Source organism: Hemibagrus wyckioides, linkage group LG27 (assembly GCF_019097595.1).
Source record: "Hemibagrus wyckioides isolate EC202008001 linkage group LG27, SWU_Hwy_1.0, whole genome shotgun sequence".
NCBI lineage: Eukaryota > Metazoa > Chordata > Actinopteri > Siluriformes > Bagridae > Hemibagrus > Hemibagrus wyckioides.
Window position 1 is genome coordinate 20,119,005 of NC_080736.1, and position 22,825 is coordinate 20,141,829.

Here is a 22,825-nt window from a genome sequence, read left to right on the forward strand (position 1 = left end):
ACCTTTATTTAATCTTCATCATCCTGGTTGATAGCAGCAGATTATTATCAAGAATGTCTCAGTACATTTCAGCTGGTGATTTTGGATTGATTCCACATTGTTACACATAACTTAATTTATGGACAACTATGGTTTGATTTCTTTGCATGTGTGGATGGCATGGGATGTTATCAACTGGTGATTTTCATCTGGTGAAAACCTAACAGTTGCACCTTTAGAAATATATTTACTGAAAAAAATGGTGACGGGTTTAATACTTATTTCACCTGCTGTGTTTGTGTGTGTGTGTGGCTTTAATTAACAACATTTCTAGATTAACCTACCCTACAGTAGTCAGCAGTCTAGCAACTGCCGATAATCACTTTTCTGGTAAAACTAAGCATCCATACTGTAGCCTGTTGGTCATATTAACCAGTGTGTATCTTCTGTCAGTTTGGTATATTACGTCTACGTAGCTCAATAATTAAAATAGTTTCACCACAGTAGGTTACAGCTAGCATTTAACGTTAACTGTAATGGTGCTGCACAGCAGTAAGTAAGTTTTTTTTTTTACTGATTTATTTATTGAATTTTTAACAACAGCAAAAAAAAAAAAACATAAGAAAATAAAAATCACAAAAAAGAAAAAATAAATAATAATAACAGCAATAATAATAGTAATAATAATAGCAATAATATCACCTACATAGCCTTGGGGGGGCTTAATAACAAATCAGGAAAAAGGGAGGGAGAGGGGAGGATGAGGGAATAAATGGAGGGGGTGTTTTTAATTGCAGCTAATATTGTGCATATTAAGTGCTTGCCTGGTAAGTACAGACTAATAGTGCATAGCAGACTGGCCAATCAGCCAATAGAGACTGCATCTAGCCTCAGAGACTGAACATGCTCCAAAAAGGGTAAGCAAATTTTGGTAAACCATGGAACCTCGAAGAGTGTGTTTAATGGACTCTGTGCACTACTTTGCACTGTAAAACCTTGTGACGAGCACAAACAGATGATGTATGAAGGAGGCAACACAGACCAACTGTGAAAAGCTTCAGTTATTTGATCCAGCAGAGGAGAAAAATTACGATTAAATAAGTCTGAGTAGTTCTTGGGTACACATATGCCTAAATAATTAAAATTGCCATTTTGAAAGGGGATAGGCGGCAACTGTGGAATTTATAGGCAAGAGTTCACTCTTATGAAGATTCAGTTTATACCCCGAGACCTGCCCAAATTCCTTCATTAAGGCTAACACATGAGATATGGATCTATCTGGTTCAGAAATAAAAATCAAAAGGTCATCAGCATACAAAGACAGTTTGAGTCCCCTCTTATCATATGACTCGAACCTGAGTGCCACCGCAAGTGGTTCAATAGCAATAGCGAAGAGTAAGGGGGAGAGCATTATTATTGGTGCGGAGAGAGGCATAAGGAAGTTTAATCCATGAGATAAATTTACTACCAAATCCGAATCTTTTTAATGAGTAAAACAAATAAGGCCACTCCACCTGGTCAAATGCCTTCTCTGCTTCCATTGAAATAACCAACTCCGGGGAGGCTGAAGTTGAAGGGGAGTATAAAATATCAAATAGACGTCTGATGTTGTGAAAAGTGTCTGCTCTTCACAAACCCTGTTTGGTCTGTAGAGATGATTGAAGGCAGAACAGCTTCCAGACGCCTTGCCAGCATCTTGGCTAATATTTTAATGTCTGCACAAAGAAATAGGGCGATAATTGTTGCAGAAAAGGCGGTCCTAGTCCTTCTTTGGAATGAGAGAAATGATGGCCTGCATTAAAGTAGGGGGCAGAATGTTGGACTCTAAAGATTCATTGAACATATTTAGCAGTAGTGGGGAGAGTTTATCAGCAAACATCTTAAAAAATTTAGTGGGCAGGCCATCAGGCCCTGGACATTTCCCATTCTGCATTGAGAATAATGCCTCTTTGACTTCTTCTACTGTAAAGGGCGCATCCTGCCTGAAAGATGTATCACAGTCAATGGAGGGAATGCTTAGGAGCTTAAAGTCGTTCCAATTGAGCTTCATCAGATACACACTCAGACCTGTATAATGAGGCATAAAAATTCTTGAATTGGTCATTGATAGTTTGAGGGTAAATAGTTATGCTATCAGCTGCAATAAGTTCAGGATCATTTGCATCCGCACATCTGGATCTGGAATCTACCAATTCCTTGGAAATGGACATGCTCCTTTCAACAGTGAACTTCCTGCGAAAATCAGAGTAGGATATTTTCTCTCCCACGATCAGAAAGTAGTGACGAGTTGAAGCGCCATGGGGTTCGCAATAAGGATCTACCAGGAAATGAGATATCCATTATGATGGTAGCATGATCTGAAATAACAATAGGGTTGTAGAAACAGGTACTAACAGAAGGAAGCAACTTATTGTCAATGAGGAAGATCAATTTGTGAAAAAGTACCATGGACAGAAGAAAAGAAAGAAAATTGCTTATTGCTAGGATTGAAAAAACGGCATACCTCTGAGACTGCATACTGCTCCATAACCAGTTTGATGACTTTGGATGACTTAGATGGAGAGAGGGGCTTACTAGATGAACGATCTAGTGTGGGATCGAGATAACAGCTGAAGTCACCACTGAGAATAAGTTGACAAGAGTCTATGTCTGGAAAAGAGGAATTTTTTAAAGAAATCCTCATTATCCCAGTTTGGGCCATATACATTAGCCAGGATCAGAGTAGTGCCACAGACTTTCCCTGTAACAGTAATAAAACGACCATTGGGGTCCGATATGACTTTAGATACAGGAAAGGGTACTGACTTGTGCATAAGGATAGCAGTTCCATGAGCCTTACTTGAAAATGAAGAATGATACAGTTGGCCTACCCATCCTCTACGAAGTTTAAGATGGTCCAATGGTTTCAGATGGATCTCCTGCAAAAATGCGATTTTAGCGTTTAACTGTTTCAAATGATCAATCGCCTTATTGCATTTCGCGGGTGAATTCAGCCCCTTCACATTCCAGCTGGCAAATCTCAATGCACCACTTGGTGTCACTTTTACATTACAACTTAACATAAAGGAAGAATTCTAAAGGCAGTAAACCTGTAACAAGTGAGACAAAATTCCCAGAAACTCGTAAAAAATAGTTAGAGTAAGGGTAGCAGCATCCAAGCACACTCTGATAGAAAGATCAGCGAAGATTAACACTTCCCTACATCTATCGCGCCCACAGTATTATGCAGCTAAACTTTACAAATTAAACATTATCCAACATCTCAAGTTTTCCAATTTTAAAGAAACATAAAATAAAGAAAAGGGCTGTGGCTAAAACTTAAAGCCAAACAGCAAATAATTGTCTACTGAGGAGATACCACAGGACAGGATAGACCAGGTCGACAGTACCGTACAGCGTTTGTATTTAAGCCTGGACAAATTTGATAGCCTCCGAAGTGGACTGGATCCACATTTTCTCCCTATTAGGTAAAGTGATGCGCAGTCTAGCTGGGTAAAAGAGCGCTGGCTTGTACAACTCGGCCATGGGACCTCTGTACTCGGCACACTGCTTCAACACTTCAGGGCTGTAGTCGTCAAACAGCCGAATCGTATGGCTTTTGTAAAGCAGGGATCCACGTTTACGAGCCTTGCGAATTACCAAGTCCTTAACTTGGAACAGATGAAAGTGCTTTTCACCCGGGCCCGGCTTAGGTGCGAGACTACTATGCGCTCTATCCAGCTCAGGGGGCGAAGCAAAAATGTCAACTAATAGTTGGTAAGCCAATGATCCGGATATTTTGGCATCATCTGTGTCCCTCCAAATCCGCTACTTTCAGTCTGAGCGACTCATTGACTTTCCGCAAACCGGAAGAGGTGTCCTCGAGATGTTGAAGCCGTTGATCAGTTGAAATGGCGTTAGTTTCTAGCGAGTCAATGTGTTGTCGGTGGTCAGTAATTATGGAACGGATGCTATCCGGCATTGAAGCGAGGGACTCAAATGACGTCTTAAAATCAGCCAAAAGTGAGCTAATGTCCGCCATAGTTATGCTAGCCATTGGCGATCGCTCCTTATCTATTTCCACGGGTTTTGCTTTAGCCTTGGACATGACAAAGCCGTCAAAATGATTGCAACTAGTTTTAAAAGCTATTATGTACACTATAAATGAAAGAGATGTTTAATTAGAAGATTATAAGTGAACCTGCAGGAGCACGCTAAACGTGTGACTACTCTACACGCCACATATCCGGAAGTCCCATGTATAAAGTTTTAAATCAAACAGGAAGCTTTTAGGAAAAAAATCCCATGTATGTACCTCCATGTAAAGTCCCATGCATCTACAAGAAGTGGTAGAAGGTGAAACCAGTACATATTCATTATATTAGAATAAAGTAATAATTTTATTTAAATACAGGAAACAAATCAAAAGGCATGTGAAGGACTTTCCCAGGCCGCCTGAAAAATATTCCCAGATGGGTGACTATTCGAGAAATACTTTAATAAAGTGGAGAACCTTAATCAGTGAAGACGCTTTCTAATGGTGAATGGAATGTCTTTGCACTTCAGGCAAGTTCTTTAGTTTCATCTGGTCTTTCATGCCAACAGAACTTGACGTGCACCCATAGTGTTTTACTGAGTCAATTAATGCACAAGATGGCAGACAACCTACAGTAGCTGCGTATTAATTCAATACCTCTTACGCAAGGCCTTTTCTATTCCATCCCCTTGGTCTTGGCAAAATTGGGTCTGAGTTCATTACAGCCCAGTGACTCGGGTGCAGCCGGGAAATAAGGATCACAGAATAGCTTCCCTTCATTTATACACTGATGCCGGAGGACCTCGTAGTCCTGTTTCAGGTACTTCAGTGAGGACATGTTTCTGTCTTTTGATGAGACTTGCGTGAGAAAATGTTGGAGAAAGCGTTGTTATCTAAGTAAGGATCAGTAGGTTTTGGTTTCTTTTCCCCTGAGGTATGGGTTCCTGAGAAAATCACAAAAAAGAACAAAAGTGTCAAAACAAAAATAAAAAACATCAACAATCTGCTTCTCGCTATGCGTGGAGTGGATTTCTGTTTGAATAAAATAGTGACAAGACAACATAGAAATAAAATCCATTTTTCATTCAATTATATATTTGATTCTTCTGCCACACACACACACACACACACAAATTGTTGTGTGTGTAACAACAATTTGAGCACCAGTGCTTGGTCTGTTGGATTGGATCTCACAGCCTTTGCTCCCCATATGAATCAATGAGCCTTGGCCGGTTCACCACTGTTCCTTTGTTGGACCACTTTTCACAGATAGTGACCACTGCAGACCGGGAACACCCCACAAGAAATGCACAAAAAAAGGTATGCACGCTCACCATACAGTACAAGACTCCACTGCCGAACAAAAAGCATGTTGAAGCTCGTTTAAAGTTTGCTGCACAACATTTGGACAAGCCTGAAATACTGGGAGAATATAGTCTGGTCAGATGAGACCAAAACTGAACGATTTGGATGCCATAATATGCAGAATGTTTGGTGGACAAATGGCAAAATGTTTGGAGGTGGGAACGTGATGAGGGGCTGTTTTTCCATCATACATACCAAAACATTCTTGATAAAATTCTGCTGCCATCAACCAGGATGAAGATGAAATAAAGGTGGGCATTTCAGCAAGACCATGATCCCAAACACACAGCCAAGGAAACTCTTAGTTGAAAAATTAAGCTGCTAGAATGGCCCAGCCAATCACCTGACATAAATCCAAATGAAAATCTATGCAAAGAACTAAAGATCAGAGTTCACAGAAGAGTCCCACAGAACCCTTAAGATTTGAAGATTAAGATTTGACTGTTTGCGATGAAGAATGGGCCAAAATCACACCTGAGCAATGCATGCAACTAGCTTCTCTTTACAGGAGGCGCCTTGAAGCTGTCATTATCAACAAAGGCTTTTGTACGAAATATTAAATATTAAGCATGTTCGATACATTTTCCCTGTGTCATTTCACACTATGGCCATCTACGGTTTGATTCCTTGGCAGGTGCGGATTGCGTGGTTTGTTACCAACATCTGGTGAAAATGTTATGTCAACAGCGCCTTTAGAAATATATTTACTGAGAAAAATTGTGATGTGTTTAATACTTATTTTACCCACTGTAGATCTGTTTAGTCTGTATGTCTGTACATACTTCACTACTGCTTTACACGTCTGGTGTACCCATGTGCAATGACAATAAAGTGGAATCTAATTTAATCTTAAAAAAAGAATGTAATAATATTATTTTAATGCGTTCTTGCTTGCTGATGGTGAATGGAATGTCTTTACGCTTAGATTGAGGCAAGTTCTTTAGTTTCATCCTGGTCTTGCAGGCCAGCAGAACTTCAGGTGTGCCCATAGTGCTTTACTGATTTACATTCACATTTCTGTCATTTGTCAGACGCAGCGACAAACAAATCAATATCTGGACATGCAGATCTGTATCAATAAATACATCAACAGTGGGTCACTAGGTTACAGACTTAGGATACCATCAGCCTAAATCTCTGGTTGGAGGAATTACAGGACATTTTTAAAAATAAATACAGAAAACAAACGGGGAAAAAATAAGAGCTAGTTTAAGAGCTTCAGGAAGAAGTAGGTCTTCACTTGTCATTTGAATAGAGCTGTTCACCCATTCAATTCAATTCAATTCAATATATTTATATAGGGCTATATTTTAACCAAGGGCATTGTCTCAAAGCAGCTTTACAGAAGCATAGAAACATAGAAAAAAATAATAAAGTTATGTTACTATTTATCCCTGACATTTATCCCCAGTGAGCAAGCCTGTGGCTGAAAAAAACTCCCTGAGATGATTAGAGGGAGAAACCTTGAGAGGAATCAGGCTCAGAAGAGATCCTCATTTGGGTGACAATTACATTTATTGGTGGTTTATTCCACCACCTTGGTGCAAGAACAGAAAAAAGTCTTGATGTATAACTGACAGATGGTGGGACCAGTCCAGCAGTGCTAGTAGATCTGAGGGAGTGTGGTGCAGTGTGAGGAGTGATGGGGCTTTCATTCAGCCACAAGATGGCAGACAAACTACAGATATTCCTCAAAGACTACAGGAGTGGATTGGAAAAGGCCACTGATAAGAACGTAGTGGGCGATGGATAATCTGTACCTTTGGGGAATTTTTTTCTATACAAATCAGACAGTGTTGGTTTTCCTTTCCTATGGAGACCAGACAATGATTTGATGTATATTTGTGATGTGTTTCTGATGTACTTTTTACTCCCCTATAACAGCATGTGTGTTTCAGTTCTCTTATACACCAGCAACTTGCCAAATATTGATTAAACAATTATTATTTTTATCCATTAATAATTGCATTTAATGGTGTGGACGTTTCACAAAACAAGCTGGTTCTGTTATGATGTTATAACAGTGATAAACAATCATTCCTTCATCAGCTTCTTTTTTCTTTCCTTCTTGAAACTAATGAGAAGAATAAAATTAAGTTTGAAACATAACTGAGAAACCGCAAGGTCTTCTGTCCTTACAGCTGTACCTTAAAGTGCTGGGGTTACATTGTGCATTTTCTGTACATTTGTATGTTATGTGGCGTGTCCCCCCTTCATGTCCCCATGAATACATTTTTAAAACTCTTTTGAAAGTTACTAGAACAAGTTCATTAATACCAACCTGTCATTTGTCTGGCAGCCGGAACAATAGTCAAAGCTACTGTTAAAGAAAATTAAATCAACACCTCCTGACAAGATCATGCTTTCTTTTCCTCTGATGTTTTTAAGGACCTTTGCCCAAACCCTCAGTTCATTTGCGATGGAGCTACGAGGACTGACATCCGTCAGGTGAGCTGAGATACCATCTTAACTGAACCTCTTCAACAGCTGATAAATGTTTCATAACTGTTTGAATGCTGGTGCCACACCGGATTGTAATATAAACTGTAATCAGTCAAAAAGTCTCATGCATGATTTAGCATTGTTTTAGCCTCTGGGTGTCAGATATGGTGATAGGTGATCGTACAGGGTTAAATTTCTGACTTTCTGAAAAAATGAAATGACAAAAATGAAAAAGAAAAAAAAAAAAAAAGCCATGGTGCAATACACATACTGTCCCTGGCATCTGTGATGAATGTTGTATAAGCTGAATGTTGTAACCCATCCACGTTACATCAGTACAAACTGGAACTAGGTTTTATTACTGTGCAATCTGCAAAAAAACCATTAACCTCAGATCTTTAAAGTGAGTCACTGGTACATAGTCTTTAACACCTAAAAACTTGAACCACAGTCATAACTTTATAATCTCAGCCAAAGGCTAAAAATACTGTAAGAATACAGCCTTGGAAATATGTTGGTCCACCAGAACAGCTTCAGTGCAAGGCTCAGGAGTAGTACTGGAGCAATGGACACCGTTCTACCCAAAGATATTCCCTCAGGTAGCGATTTGATTATAGTGATGTTTCGTTCACGAACGATTCGTTTATTTTGAACAAATCCTTAATGTGACTCGTGAACAACGAGTCGTTTCAGAGGTCGATTTGCTCATTTTGTATTGACAGTGCTTGTGCAACATCCTACAGGTTCTGTACGGGAAACATGATTAGTTCATCTCCCGAGTCATTCGCTCATCACGTGACGGCCTCATAGGCTTCATATCCTAAATAAACACGCAAACTGTAACAATCTTGTCTTAATCTTGATCTCAGTTATGATCAAGATGAAAACGACCAAAATCCATAAAATGAATGAAAAGATTAAAAAAGGGAAAAAGAAAGTATAGCCAACTTAAGGTTTTTATTCATTTAAGTCTTAAACAGTCCACAGAACCATAAATCACCATTCAGAAATCAGGTAAGAAAAAAAAAATAAGTACACCCTTATAATCCAGGAACATTTAGAAATATCATTACTTGAAGAAGAGCACATAAAGGATCTTATTGTCTAATCATATTGCCTAATAACCAGGAGACAGGAACACGATTACCAAGAACAGGAAATCATATAACGTAGCCTTGTAAAAGTATGCCAACAATTATTGTGAAATATGCTTTCAACTAATGTATGTACTGAAATACGGTCCACACCAAAGCCTTAATTATTAAAAATAAAAAGCAACTTAAAGTAATGATGTAATTTTACATAACCAGCTGCTATCGTTTTATCAACAATGCTGAAAGAAAAGTGCGATAAAGTGGCCGACACTAACCTGCAAATGATTCCCAGTTATCATAAAATAAATAATTAAAGAAACATTAAAAAAAAAAAAATCATAAGTGTAAAATATAAATGAAATGCATAGCAGTTAATTTGCATATATTGATTGCCTACTTCTCAAAAAACACCCGCAGCAGGAAGTCGGCCTCTTGATTTGCCTCATAGGTGGCAGGAATGATGACGTATTCAGCGAGCGGAAGGTCAAAGCGTTGACACACCTCCCGCTTTTGCGCGCATTCGCTTTTATCCACCAGTTTCTGGAGATCATCAGGTCCAAGGGAGATGTTCTGCTTTCCTTTATACTGCAACACACAACACACAGTGTGACATGTATAAACACACAGGATGTGTTCACTGTCAAATGATTGTCCAGAAATGTTTGTGAAGGATATTTAAAATGTTGTTGATGGGAGGTATATCTATATATTATTATACATTATATTACATAAGTCCAAAAATGGTCTTAGGATATCATAAATTGTCATCAATGTCAACACTAGTTAAACCATTGTGTATGAAAACAAGCTAAATTCATTTGCTTGTGCATTTGTTTGTATATTGCTAAACTATCAATACACAGTAGGTTATCTATTGAAGCAGTGCAATGAAATTCAGTCTGGCAAATGGGTGGATCTGTTCTCTGTTACTGCACCAAAAGCATGTAAACCCCTGACCACCACACAACACCCGCATGTATTTGCCTACTGTAGAGCCCAAAAACCCAATGTACACAAAGTGAGCTCCATGACGACATGGTATGCCGAGGTTGATGTGGAAGAAATTAACAGCTTGACCCTGACTGAACACCATGACACCTGACACCAGTGCCAAGAAGATGAAGATCAGCTCCATATTAATATGACCATTTTAGAATTTTAGGTTTTAGAATGAGATTTTAAAAAAGCACATATGGGTGTGATCCTCAAGTATCTACAAAGTTTTAGCCCCAGACTGTATGTGTCACAAAGGTGGTGTGAAGGAAGAGAGGAACAGAGGCTGGCTTCAAGATCTTCGGGATCTGGTCACAGTATAGCGGCTACTTCAGACTGGACTACACCACTGCTACCTGCAATACACACCTTATCTGGGACCTGCAAGGAAAACACACACACACCAAAGAATAAGACCATTATAATGCTGAATAGCTTGAAATGATTAGTTTCACTTCAAATGTCCAATTGTATTGAAGAACTTTCCTTAAAGAGTCTCTAAACACACTAGCAAACAGTGTACCATCCTTTCACCATTACTGATGTCTTATAAGGTTACAGTGTTACCTTGTAGATGTAGAAGGCAATGCTGTAGTTTTTGCCTCCTTTTTGTGTGGCTTGTCGTGCACCAATCTGCATCAGTGCCACAAGTACTGAACATTTGTTATCGCCGTTACTGTCGATGTCCAGTTCCACCCGAAACTGCGGGTTAGTGCTGAATGTAGCTGCAGAAACCACAAACACAGCGTGAGGACTGGTATACAAATGTGGGCCGGTATAACTGAGCTAAGCCTCTCTGGTCTTTCATAGAAAAGACATCTTTTATAAAAAGCTCTTAGAATGTTTGCGTTTCGAGGAAACACAGCATAAAGCTAATAGAATGACTTTAAGTGTGTGTGTCTTACATAATTATTATGTCATCAGTGAGACCGAGCGCTATAACCCTAATGGTGTCATTGAGTTCGTAAATTGAGTACCTAAGTGTGGGTACGCAAAAATTTTATTAATTGCAGGGAACAAGAGCATACAGCATAAACAAGGGCAGATTGGACTAACAAAACTAGATGAACCATGAAATACTAAATAAAGACATGGTAATGACTAGCACAAAAGGACACAGAGTGTATACATGACAATGAGTAAAAGAACAGAGTATTTGTTAGGGAGACCGTATGGTGATGGGGGGAAAAAAAAAAAACACCATGTGAAAATAGGGTAAATGAACAGGACTGCACAACAATTGTTTGATTTCCATGGGCTCTTGTTTTGTTTTGCTTATTTGATGAATAGTGACTGAGATGCTGTAGTTCTCAGTGGTCATGTTTAAGCTGTGGGAAATGTAGATGGATGCTACCCTCAATCACAACCACCCAGCATTGATTATATCACCCACACCCATGCCTTATACACCAATACTGCCTAATATTTAACTACGTCTTTCTTTGGTTACCAAATTTGACCCAATGTTGGCGCTAAAGTGTTGCATATGCAGTCCAAATTTGGTTTAATCGTTGTGCCAATTTTTTGTCACCTCCTACAAATTTTGTCCAATCTTTTTTGGCCAAATTTCCCCGTCATCGACAGAGTAAGCTTCACAAAAATGTAAAAACTTTTAACTGTTCAGCAGATGAATCTGACAGTAAACAACAACTTGAATGAATGTGTGTAGATGTGGCTCCCTTAGCCCGGGTGTTTGCACTGAACATGCTGTTTGCATTATTATTATTATTATTATTATTATTATTATTATTAGGTACATTTGGAAGAATTTCTTTTCCTAAATTTACCTTTATGTCTACACTTAAGTAACATAATATATTAAGTAAAAGAACTGTCAAAGCTAAGTGGAAGTTGAAATAGGTTCGTTAGAAGCAGGTTAGAATCATAATTAACGCAACAATGTGAACAGAATAGAGAATTATTGATATAAACATTGTTAGGAAATCTGTATGATTGTGATCTTGACTTAATCTTCCAAGTGAAAATAGATACATTTAACTACCAAATTCTGTATAGTCTGGTGTTAGGCTAATTTGGTAAGTCACCTGGGAACTTCCGGGAGCCACCAGCAGAGGTGCCTTTTTTCCAGGAGCCCTCGAATTGGCAATAGTTCCAACATCTCAGACTGTCATCGCTTGGAGAGTCTGGGGTCAAGTTACAAATCTCTAGCCTTGAATAACGCTGAATGTAATCTACATATGTCATCCTGAGAGAGAGAGAGAGAGAGAGAGAGAGAGAGTGTGTGTGTGTGTGTGAGAGAGAGAGACATTTTTCCATCCTCTTAATTGAATAATTACATAAATGAACAGATGTACAGGTGTTCCACAGAGAATGCATTGTCAGTGTAGTGCAGCTGATACTGTAATTTTAAGATAACTTAAGTGGACCACCTCTGGTAAAGACAGTGAAGTAAGAAGTAATGGTGCCTCAACCTTACCAGAACTCTCCATCATCAGCTGAGTAATTAAGCTTCTTTTTATCCTCTGGTGAGACTGGTTCCCATTCTCTGGAGCTGAACATGAAAACAAGATGGATTCTGTCCATTAGACATTATTAAACAATAATTTCCGGCGAACTTTAGACATTTAATTTGATTAAAAAACAGACAGTGTTTGCATAACTGCTTACCCACAATGTATTTTTAAATCTATATAATTTCGTGATAAGTCGACAGCTTACCCATCGCTCCAGGCACCGTTCCACTCTTTGTGGCCCCAGGGATTTCTGAGACGAACCAGTTCCACCTCACTCTTACTCACTTGCACCTACAGCGGCAAGAAGGAACCACAAATACTGTATGTCTTGAACAGAGGTTCCTAACAATTTTCCTAGTGAGTGTAGCTTACAGTAGGTGTGCATGTAATTAAAAAAAATAATTAACTGGGGTGCATGAGGTGACCTGGGTGGGTCTGAGAATTAGGCCATATGCTATAGATTGTAGCCGGTAACTATAGCATGAATCCTGTCGAATGAATTGGGTTTAAAGTGTGCAATTTGAATGTATCTGGAAATACTCTCCAGACATGATCATTGTGTTTGTGTAAAAAAATGAAAATAACCTTATCAAATATACATCTAAACCCCAATTTGTAAAGCAGATTTTCCATATGGACACAAACAAACAAAAACGGTATATCGTCATTATTTAACAAAAGGGCTTATAGCTTTCCCCAGACTGATGAGCTGTCATCACCTTCTTCCTGATGTCCTCAGATATCTCCTTTCCTCTTGGCATTGTTGGTCTTTGTGGGTACACCACAGTGGTTTGGTTGGTTTCCTCTCTCTTTTAGTCAGTGTTGCCCAACCCCTTTCCTATCAATGTCTATTTTGATTGGTCTGCTTAACTGATTGAGCACCCAAATCTGTTTCACCTGAATCAGTTACCCACTTGACTTTACCAGTGCAGCTGGGGGGTTACTTTAATTTTACACATACACTAATTCCATCTTTTATGTAGATTTTTTTGGCTGCTTACACAATTACCTCTAAACAAACAAATGCAAGTCCAAAGACATGCTTTGTAGGCTGACTGGCATCTCTAAATTATCTGTGGGATGTGTGTGATCGCGCCCTCAGAGGGGGTGGCATCCCACCCAGGGTGTCCCCTAACTTGTCCTAACTGGGATAGACTCCAGGTTCCCCGCAACCCTGTGTAGAATAAGTGCGCCAGAAAATACATGGAAGTGTGTGTCTTCTCAGTGTCTGACCTTCTGGGCTGCTGTAATGGAGTAGACATGATTTTGCACCAGACACTCTCTGGTCTGTTCTTCTTTTTTTCCATCGCTGGTCTGTGAATAAACCAAAAAAAACATGATACTTTTACAAAAAATTCAAAATGTTTGACCAGGTATAGTATTATTTCAGTCTGAACTCCTGTAATAAATGTTATCCATAATTGTTTGATTCATAATAAAGCTGCTATAGTACATACAGAAATGTGAGTGCTGAGCAGAGAACCCCGACGCCGAGCTTTCTCTATGATGTTAAACAGGTTCGGTGGGGCTTCGCGTAGTTTGTAGCACTCGGCAATTCCTCCTGTGAAATCCTCATTGGCTTCACTGGCAAAACCTCCGGAGAGATTCTCATAGCAACCGTTTACCCTTTAAATTAGACATATAAGAGCTTTTCAGAGACCTCTCTATGCATTACTAACCAAGAGCCTAGATTTGATACAGAAAAACTCATCCAAACCCTAATTTATGATAACTGACATACTAATACACACACTTACTTAGCATAAGCCTTCTCCAGGAGCGCACTCCAGAATTCAGTTTGTTCTGTTGATTTCACAAACGGCAGCTCTCCGTTTTTGGTGGGAAGCTTGTCGTCGACAACGACGTCCACCCACTCGCCGTACTGCCACAGCTGGGAAGGTAATCAAACACAAGGCATGTGAACTCACCCTGGAAGGTACCAAACCAGGGGCGTATGTAGGATTTGAAAACATCCGGGGCTAACTGAGGAGAGGGGGTAAGCAAGAATAACACGTTTTATAAGGGCATTTTTTATGTAATATTGTTTAATAATAAACACAAATGAACACAAACAGTATGCAACTTTAGAAAATTTAATTCAATCTTTTTTCTGACTCCTCCCATCATTGCAGAGTCTTGCTACTAAAAAAGGAGTTCATTAAATTCATGACATTTTCTCTCCCATGCAATATTATCTCTTTTACTGCTTGTGTGTGGAGCAGTGCCGTGCAGATCCTTTATTATTAGTATTATTTTACAATAATCTATACTATACATGCACCTATTATTTCATTCCTGATGCTGTCACTACTGTATGGATTATTCTTTGTTTATTGTTTTTATTTTTTACAGCTTCTCTTCTCTTATCGTTCTCTCGATCTTACTGCTTGTATCTTGTCTACTTCATGCTCTTGATGACTTTTCTATACTATCTTTTTGAGGGTGGAGTATCTCCGAGCCTTGAGCAAAACGGTCAATTATCATGCTAGTATTTCTAGTGCTGAGAATTCCTTTATCAATAGACAGAACAGCCGAATGATGGAGTCTGTACTGGTCCATTGTTCCCCTAAGTCATGTCTGTAAATTTTAACTCAAATACTGCATTAGTTGAATAATAGAAAGTCATGAGGTTCAGACTGTAATGCCTTAGTGCTTTAACAGTTTAGATTTTATTTACATCTATCTTTAGGATGATTTAATTTAAGGCTTTTGTTCGTCTTGGGTGTGGAATAATATTCTAAAGGGTCCTAGATGTCAGGGGTTTTCAGAATCAGAGACAGTGGGCCTCCTTTTCGACACAACATACATTTGTTAGCCGACTTGTTAACATTAAATATTAGAAGTTAGACTTTTATCTGAATAATAAGATTGTTGTGTTTTCTGACATTTTTATTGCTGTCCCGTTTAAGGGCTGTAAGGTATTTAAGTCACGTGGTGTGAAAGCGGCGCGGCGCAGACCGACAGGTGTAGGACATTAAAGTATCGCGGCAACAGTGCTCTAATAAAACGATCAACATTTCATTAATTCCTCGACACTCCTGTGGAAAATTCGGGATAAAACATTCCGGGCTAGATTAAAAACATCCAGGGCTCGAGCCCCAAATGAATGGCCCTAGCGACGCCCCTGTACCAAACCCACAAACAAAGAATTTCACTTTAAGAGAGATTGAAATTATAGTTGGCAAGTAGCGGTGCTCCAGACTGCAAACCTTACTGTGATCATATTGAAGCTATATTGAACCACTTCAGACACTATAATAGCAACCAGCAGAGGCTCCTTAGCTGTTGACTAGCTACATTCTAGCAACCAGCTGGGATCATACTGAAACTTCATTGAAACATCACAAAATTAATTTTACCAGAGAAAATTTTTTTTTCTTGCTGCTAACTATATGTGATCTAACCAATGACCTGCATTAATATATTCATTTTTATATTTTTTAATATTCTTTCTTCCCTTTCCCGCCTGGATAGCAATTTTTTGTAATTTTATTAAAATTCTCTTCTTAGATATTGTGAAATTTTTGTATTCTTATTGCTTCTATTTTTAAGACTCAGAGAGTCTATAAAGTGTTTCACTACATGGTTGTGTACGTTACAAATAAAATGTGTATGATTTACCTGAAAGTGAAAGATGCCAGCATAATTATCCGTAAAGTTCTGCTCAGGATAAACCACGCGAGCGAGAATGTCTTTGTCCAGAGTGAGAGCAGCAATAGCCGCCACCAACCAGCAGTCGCCTAGAAGGGTCAAAGGTCAGTTAAGCCACTACCTATTTACTCTCATTATCAATTATATTATTGGGTTCATGGAGTTAAAAGAGACAACTTAAAATATGGGAATTGCCGATAGTATACGTACAATAAAGGGGAAAAAACCAACCAACCAACTTAAAAACAAAAACAAAAAACAAGCTAATAAAATAGATTATTTTCCAGTAACTGCATTTCCCATAATTTTTTCATTTCATTACTTTACAGCAGCACTGATTCTACTTATGTTCGCAAAAAAAAAAAAAAAAAATTATATTGATTTTCTTTTGTGGTTTCTCGCGGTCGAGACTCAATTTTCTTGAGATAACAAATGTTGTTTACTTGAGATCATGAAAAAACAAGAAAGAAAAAAAAAAAGGCATGCCTCCCCATGCCTTTCTTAAGAAATGCACAATTTTGTTTTCCCCAGTAAAAGACCTGTTTATCTCGTTTAGTGAGTGCCTGTGTGTGTGTGTGGTGTGGTGAAGGAAAACAATGCCATAATGTGTGTTTTATTTTACATTTTACAAAATACTGTGGACCTAAATATTGTGTACATACATTTATTTATTTGTTTGTTTGTTTATTCATATATTTATTCATTACCCAGACTTCCCTGGCAGACGTCAGCACATGTGGCTCCTGCTATGATGAACTGGGGTTTGGGATGTATCTCCTGCAAGACAAATTACAGCAAAACACAACTGGCAACAGGCAAAACTTGACATTTATGTAGGATAAAGTAAGTATTTATGTACTGCTGAAAAATATCTTTACCCCACAACATACTTTAGTAATCTGAATTTATTACCATTATCTTTTATCATTCACTAAAGTTACATTAAGGTTTTTTCGAACAAAAAAAGACTTTTTTAAACAAGTCCCTGCCCTAAAAAGTAGTTGCAATACCACTTACTCCAGGTCTTTTCCATTCCACCCCCTTGGTTTTGGCTGAATTAGGTCCGAATTCATTCCAGCCCAGAGACTCGGGCGCAGCCGGGAAATTAGGATCGCAGAATAGCTTCCCTTCCTTTAAACACTGATCCCGTAGTACCTCGTAGTCCTGATTCAGGTACTTTGATGCAGACATGTTTCAGTCTTTTGATGAGACGTGTGTGAGATGTTGTTGTCGAAGTGAGGATCAGTTAGTTATGGTTTCTCTTCCTCCTGGGTGTGGACTCCTGAGAAATTTGAAGACAATGCTGGAGAAGAATTTAGATTAAAAAACAACAAAAACATGCTTTTTGCTGTGCCTCGAGTGGATTTCTGCTGAAAAGTGACAAAACTACATAATATAAAATCCATTCTTCATTCAATTATTTAACTTATTATTAATAAAAGTCGCAACAAACAAATTATTACTTATTTGTATAGTACGTTTAACAAACTCAAAACTGTTTTACAGAAATATAGAAACATAATAAAAATGATTTATGAAGTTTAAAGTTAAGTTACTGTGTATCCCTCACTGGCACGTCACACAGGGAAGCTGAACACCAGAGGAATCCCCTCAAAATAACTCACAGCCATTAATGTCTAAAGGCCTGGTCACACTACAAGACTTTAACCGTCGGCAGATCGCTTTGCTGTTCAGACTACATGACTTCACTGTATGTCTTTTTGTCCTTGTGGTGTTCACACTACGTGACGCTTCGTAAATGATCCACAAGGGAGGGGTCGCACACCACACCATCTGACAACAACTCTTGTCACTCAACGCCTTAACGCCGTCCCCAAACCACGTTTTGTCCCGAAAACACACGCGACAGGTGGATCCGGAAACGATGCGAGATTTTCGGTAGAGGTTTGTTTTGAAAATGGACGTCGGCAGGAGTCTCGCTCTAAATAAATGTTAATTTATTAAAATAAATGTTGTGTCCACACTATTTTTGAAGCCATGTTGCTGCTGCTGCTGCTTTTCTTCCGGTGACCTCAACTCTGTTGACTCTGTTGCTCTCTCATTGGCTGGAGGTCGTAACTACAATTGACACCACGTGATGTCGAGTCGGCCGACATTTTGTCAGCGACGAGTCAGCGAGCCTCTTTGATGCGTCGTTGAGTAGTTCACACATAAAGATTGCCGAGCGCTGATCACCCGCTGATTTTCCCACGATCACAGACCGATCTGTCGGCAAGCCCGTTAATTTGCAAATCAGGCTTAAAACCCTGTAGTGTGAACTAGGCTTAAACCATTGCCAACAAAAGTGAGTACACCCTTAAGTGGAAATGTCCAAATTGGGCCCAATTAGCCATTTACCCTCCCCAGTGTCATGTGACTCGTTAGTGTTACAAGGTCGCGGGTGTGAATGGGGAGCAGGTGTGGTAAATTTGGTGTTATCGCTCTCACACCCTCTCATACTGGTCACTGGAAGTTCAACATGGGACCTCATGGCAAAGAACTCTCTGAGGATCTGAAAAAAAGAATCGTTGCTCTACATAAAGATGGCCTAGGCTATAAGAAGATTGCCAAGACCCTGAAACTGAGCTGCAGCACGGTGGGCAAGACGATACAGCGGTTTTACAGGACAGGTTCCACTCAGAACAGGCCTCGCCATGGTCCACCAAAGAATATCTGGAGGTTGTCTTTGGGAAATAGACGTATGAGTGCTGCCAGCATTGCTGCAGAGGTTGAAGGGGTGGGGGGTCAGCCTGTCAGTGCTCAGACCATACACCGCACACTGCATCAAATTGGTCAGCATGGCTGTCGTCCCGGAAGGAGTCCTCTACTAAAGATGATGCACAAGAAAGCCTGCATACAGTGTGCTGAAGACAAGCAGACTAAGGACATGGATTACTGGAACCATGTCCTGTGGTCCGATGAGACCAAGATAAACTTATTTGGTTCAGATGGTGTCAAGCGTGTGTGGCGGCAACCAGGTGAGGAGTACAAAGACAAGTGTGCCTTGCCTACAGTCAAGCATGGTGTTGGAGTGTCATGGTCTGGGCCTGCATGAGTGCTGCCAGCACTGGGGAGCTACAGTTCATTGAGGGAACCATAAATGCCAACATGTACTGTGACATACTGAAGCAGAGCATGATCCCCTCCCTTCGGAGACTGGGCCCCGGGGCAGTATTCCAACATGATAACGACCCCAAACACACCTCCAAGACGACCACTGCCATGGTGATGGATTGGCCAAGCATGTCTCCAGACCTAAACGCTATTGAGCATCTGTGGGGCATCCTCAAATGGATGGTGGGGGAGCGCATGTTCTCTAACTTCCACCAGCTCTGTGATGTCATCATGGAGGAGTGGAAGAGGACTCCAGTGGCAACCTGTAAAGCTCTGGTGAACTCCATGCCCAAGAGGGTTAAGGCAGTGCTGGAAAATAATGGTGGCCACACAAAATATTGACACTTTGGGCCCAATTGGACATTTCCACTTAGGGGTGTAGTCACTTTTGTTGCCAACGGTTTAGACATTAATGGCTGTGTGTTGAGTTCTTTTGAGGGGACGGCAAATTTACACTGTTATACAGGCTGTACACTCCCTACTGTACATTGTAGCAGAGTGGCATTTCTTCAGTGTTGTCACATGAAAAGATAATAAAATATTTACAAAAATGTCCGGGGTATACACACTTTTGTGAGATACTGTATACAGTGCCTTGCAAAAGTATTCACTCCCCTTGGCATTTTTCATGTTTTGTTACATTATAACTTGTAATTTATATGTTTTTTAATCTGAATTTTATGTGATGGATCTGCACAAAATAGTTGGTGAAGTGAAATGAGCAAAATATATATAAAAAAGAATTTTTAAAAATCTGAAAATTGGCATGTGCATATGTATTCACCCCCTTCGCTATGAAGCCCCGCCAAAGTTCTAGTGCAACCAGTTACCATCAGAAGTCACATAATTAGTATATATTAGTAATACAGCTCGGGAAAAAAATAAGAGACCACTGCCCACATTTGAATCCTATTGAAAACCTCTGGAATGTCATCAAGAGGAAGATGGATGGTCACAAACCATCAAGCAAAGCTAAGCCGTTTGCTTTTTTGCAAAAAGAGTGGTATAAAGTTCCAAACTAAAGTGAGAAACTGGTGGAGAGCATGGAGCCAAAACCCATGCAGATCGGGGTTATTCCACCAAATACTGATTTCTTAATGTTATTTAGCCAGAGCATTAACACAATTTGTTTACATTTTGTTTTATTTGAGTTATTAAAGCTCTGCAAATATACTGCGTGATCTTGGGTTATTTTGATGTGTTGTCATTTCCTTTAAATATACACTCTAAATAACAATAGTTATATTTTGAATTTAGGAGAAATGTTGTCACAAAAAAATGAAACAAAACTGTTCATCTCACCAATACATGAACCTGGAAGAAAAAAACAGAAGAAACTGATTATTTTTTCCAGAGCGGTACATATTAATAACAACATTACAACATTTCTAATTTAACCTTCCCCTAGCCACAGGTCAAGCAAGTGTAGATAAGCACTTTTCTGGTAAAAGTAAGCATCCATACTATAGCCTGTTGGTCATTAACTGGTGTTTATCTGTCAGTTTGGTATATTACCACCACATACAAGTTTGGTATATTACCCCATTAACTTTAATTGTAATGGTGCAACGTATAAAGTTTCTAAACAAACAGGATGTTTTTAGGAAAACATTTTTTGTGCATGTACAAGAAGTGATAGAAGGTGAAACTAGTACATATTCATTAAATTAGAACAATGTAATAATTTTATTTATATGCGTTTTTGCTTTAAATCCAATTTTGTACATGCTACAGGAAATCAAATCAAAAGGCATGTGAAGCGATTTCCCAGGCTGCCACAAATATGTTCCCAGATGGGTGACTATTAAAGAAGTGCTTAAATAAAGTGGAGAAACTTAATGAGTAAAGAGGCTTCCTGGTGGTGATTGGAATGTCATTGTGCTTAGATTTAGGCAAGTTCTTGACTTTCATCTGGTCTTGCATGCCAGCAGAACTTGACATGCACCCATAGTGTTGTACTATTTCAGCCAGGGACGATTCTAGGATTTTCATTTAAGGGGGGGTTTAGCCCCCAATGAGAGTATAAAATTAAAATTAATAAATAAAATAAAATAAACGTTACTAACAGACTAAATAATTGCAGCATTCCACTGTATTGCATAGATGTGTATAACATTTGAGAACTGAACAAGCCAAATGAGAGTCTTCCTGATCACACACACACACACACACACACTTGTCCTCTGATCCTTGCTCTGCTAAAGCCCCCCTAAAAATGGCCTAGCGACGCCCATGATTGCAGTTAATGCGCAAGATGGCAGATTACCTGCATTAGATGTGTATTAATTCAAAACCACTTACTCAAGGTCTTTTCCATTCTACCCCCTTGGTACTGGCTGAATTGGGTCTGAGTTTATTATAGCCCAGAGACCTGGGCTCTGCCGGGAAATAAGGAATCGCAGAATAGCTTCCCTTCCTACAGACATTGACGCCTGTTTCAGGTACTTCGATGCAGACATGTTTCTGTCTGTGATGAGACCTGTGTAAGAAAATGTTGGGAAAAGCGTCGTTGTCTAACTGAGGAGCAGTTATTGAGTTTCTCCTCCCGTAGTGTGTGAATTCCTGAGAATTTCACAAATATTCTAGAGAACAGAAAAAAAACATAAACCATTTGTTCTTGCTGTGCCTCAAGTGGATTTCTGCTTGAATAAAATATTCAAAACAACATAGAAATTAAATCCATTTTTGATTCAATTATTTCACTGATTATTAATAAAATTTGCAACAAACGAACAATACTTCTGCCATACATACACTGTATTGCCAAAAGTTTTGGAACTGCATTTCCATGCGAATGAACTTTAATGGCATCCCATTCTTAATCAGTAGGGTTTAATATGAGGATGTGATAGGAGCGGTCATTCAGCCACTGTCCACCACCTCAGCATCAGCTCTGCCAAACTGCATGGAGAAGCAAACACTCTTTACCACACTTTTTGAAGACTAGCACCAGGGACCAAGCTTGTGTCAAGATGTCCAACATAGCCCATGTGCTGTCGTACTTTCTACGATACAACCAGCTGGGAGGATATTCCTCAAAAGACCATAACGGTGAAGTGGAAAAGGCCATCGGTTAGAACTCTGACAGCAGGTGATGGATAACTTGTACCTTTGGATAACTTGTGTTGGGTTTCCTTTCTTGTGGAGATCAGATGATTTGATGTATGAAAAAGTATTGTGTATGGTTCCAGAATAACCTTCTGACCCAATGCAGTTACTTTTTCTTTACTTGCTTTTACTTGCATTGTTAAGAGTTGACTAATATCTATATATTATACAAATACTAGATAACACAAAACTACCACACTGCATAATGATCCTGTGTACTTTGCTTAGAAATCAATTAATTATTAATGACAGGCAATGACATGCAACAGCTAACTTAGAATTAAACCAATTAAGTGGCATAATGGCTGCTGTTACAACCCTGATTTATTATAACAACGTGTGTTTTAGTCCTCTGTTTTAGTAAAGTGAGTCACTGGATACGTAGTCATGTGACACCTAAACACCCTGAGCCACATTTATAATCTCAGCCAAAGGCTAAAACTACTGTAAGAATGCAGCCTTGGAAATATGTTGGTCCAACAGAACAGCTTCATGGATGCCACGGATGCTATGGATGCCATTCTACCCAAAGCCCATCACTATTAGCATTTTGCTAATAGTGATGTTCCGTTCATGAAAGATTCGTTTAT

At 39.2% G+C, this 22,825-nt stretch overlaps 1 protein-coding gene across 1 annotated transcript; it reads right to left on the reverse strand.

Annotated features, from left to right (window-relative positions):
• Window positions 1–8,786: 8,786 nt before the first annotated feature.
• LOC131347512 (calpain-2 catalytic subunit-like) lies at window positions 8,787–17,270 on the reverse strand. Its single transcript, XM_058381614.1, has 12 exons — window positions 17,031–17,270; window positions 16,721–16,790; window positions 15,984–16,102; window positions 14,120–14,253; window positions 13,820–13,988; window positions 13,596–13,676; window positions 12,568–12,653; window positions 12,326–12,400; window positions 11,934–12,094; window positions 10,456–10,613; window positions 10,258–10,269; window positions 8,787–9,480 (listed from the first exon to the last, which is right to left on the reverse strand). Exons 1-12 carry the CDS (start codon window positions 17,202–17,204, stop codon window positions 9,289–9,291), a joined length of 1,431 nt encoding a protein of 476 aa, XP_058237597.1. The 5' UTR covers window positions 17,205–17,270; the 3' UTR covers window positions 8,787–9,288.
• Window positions 17,271–22,825: the final 5,555 nt, after the last annotated feature.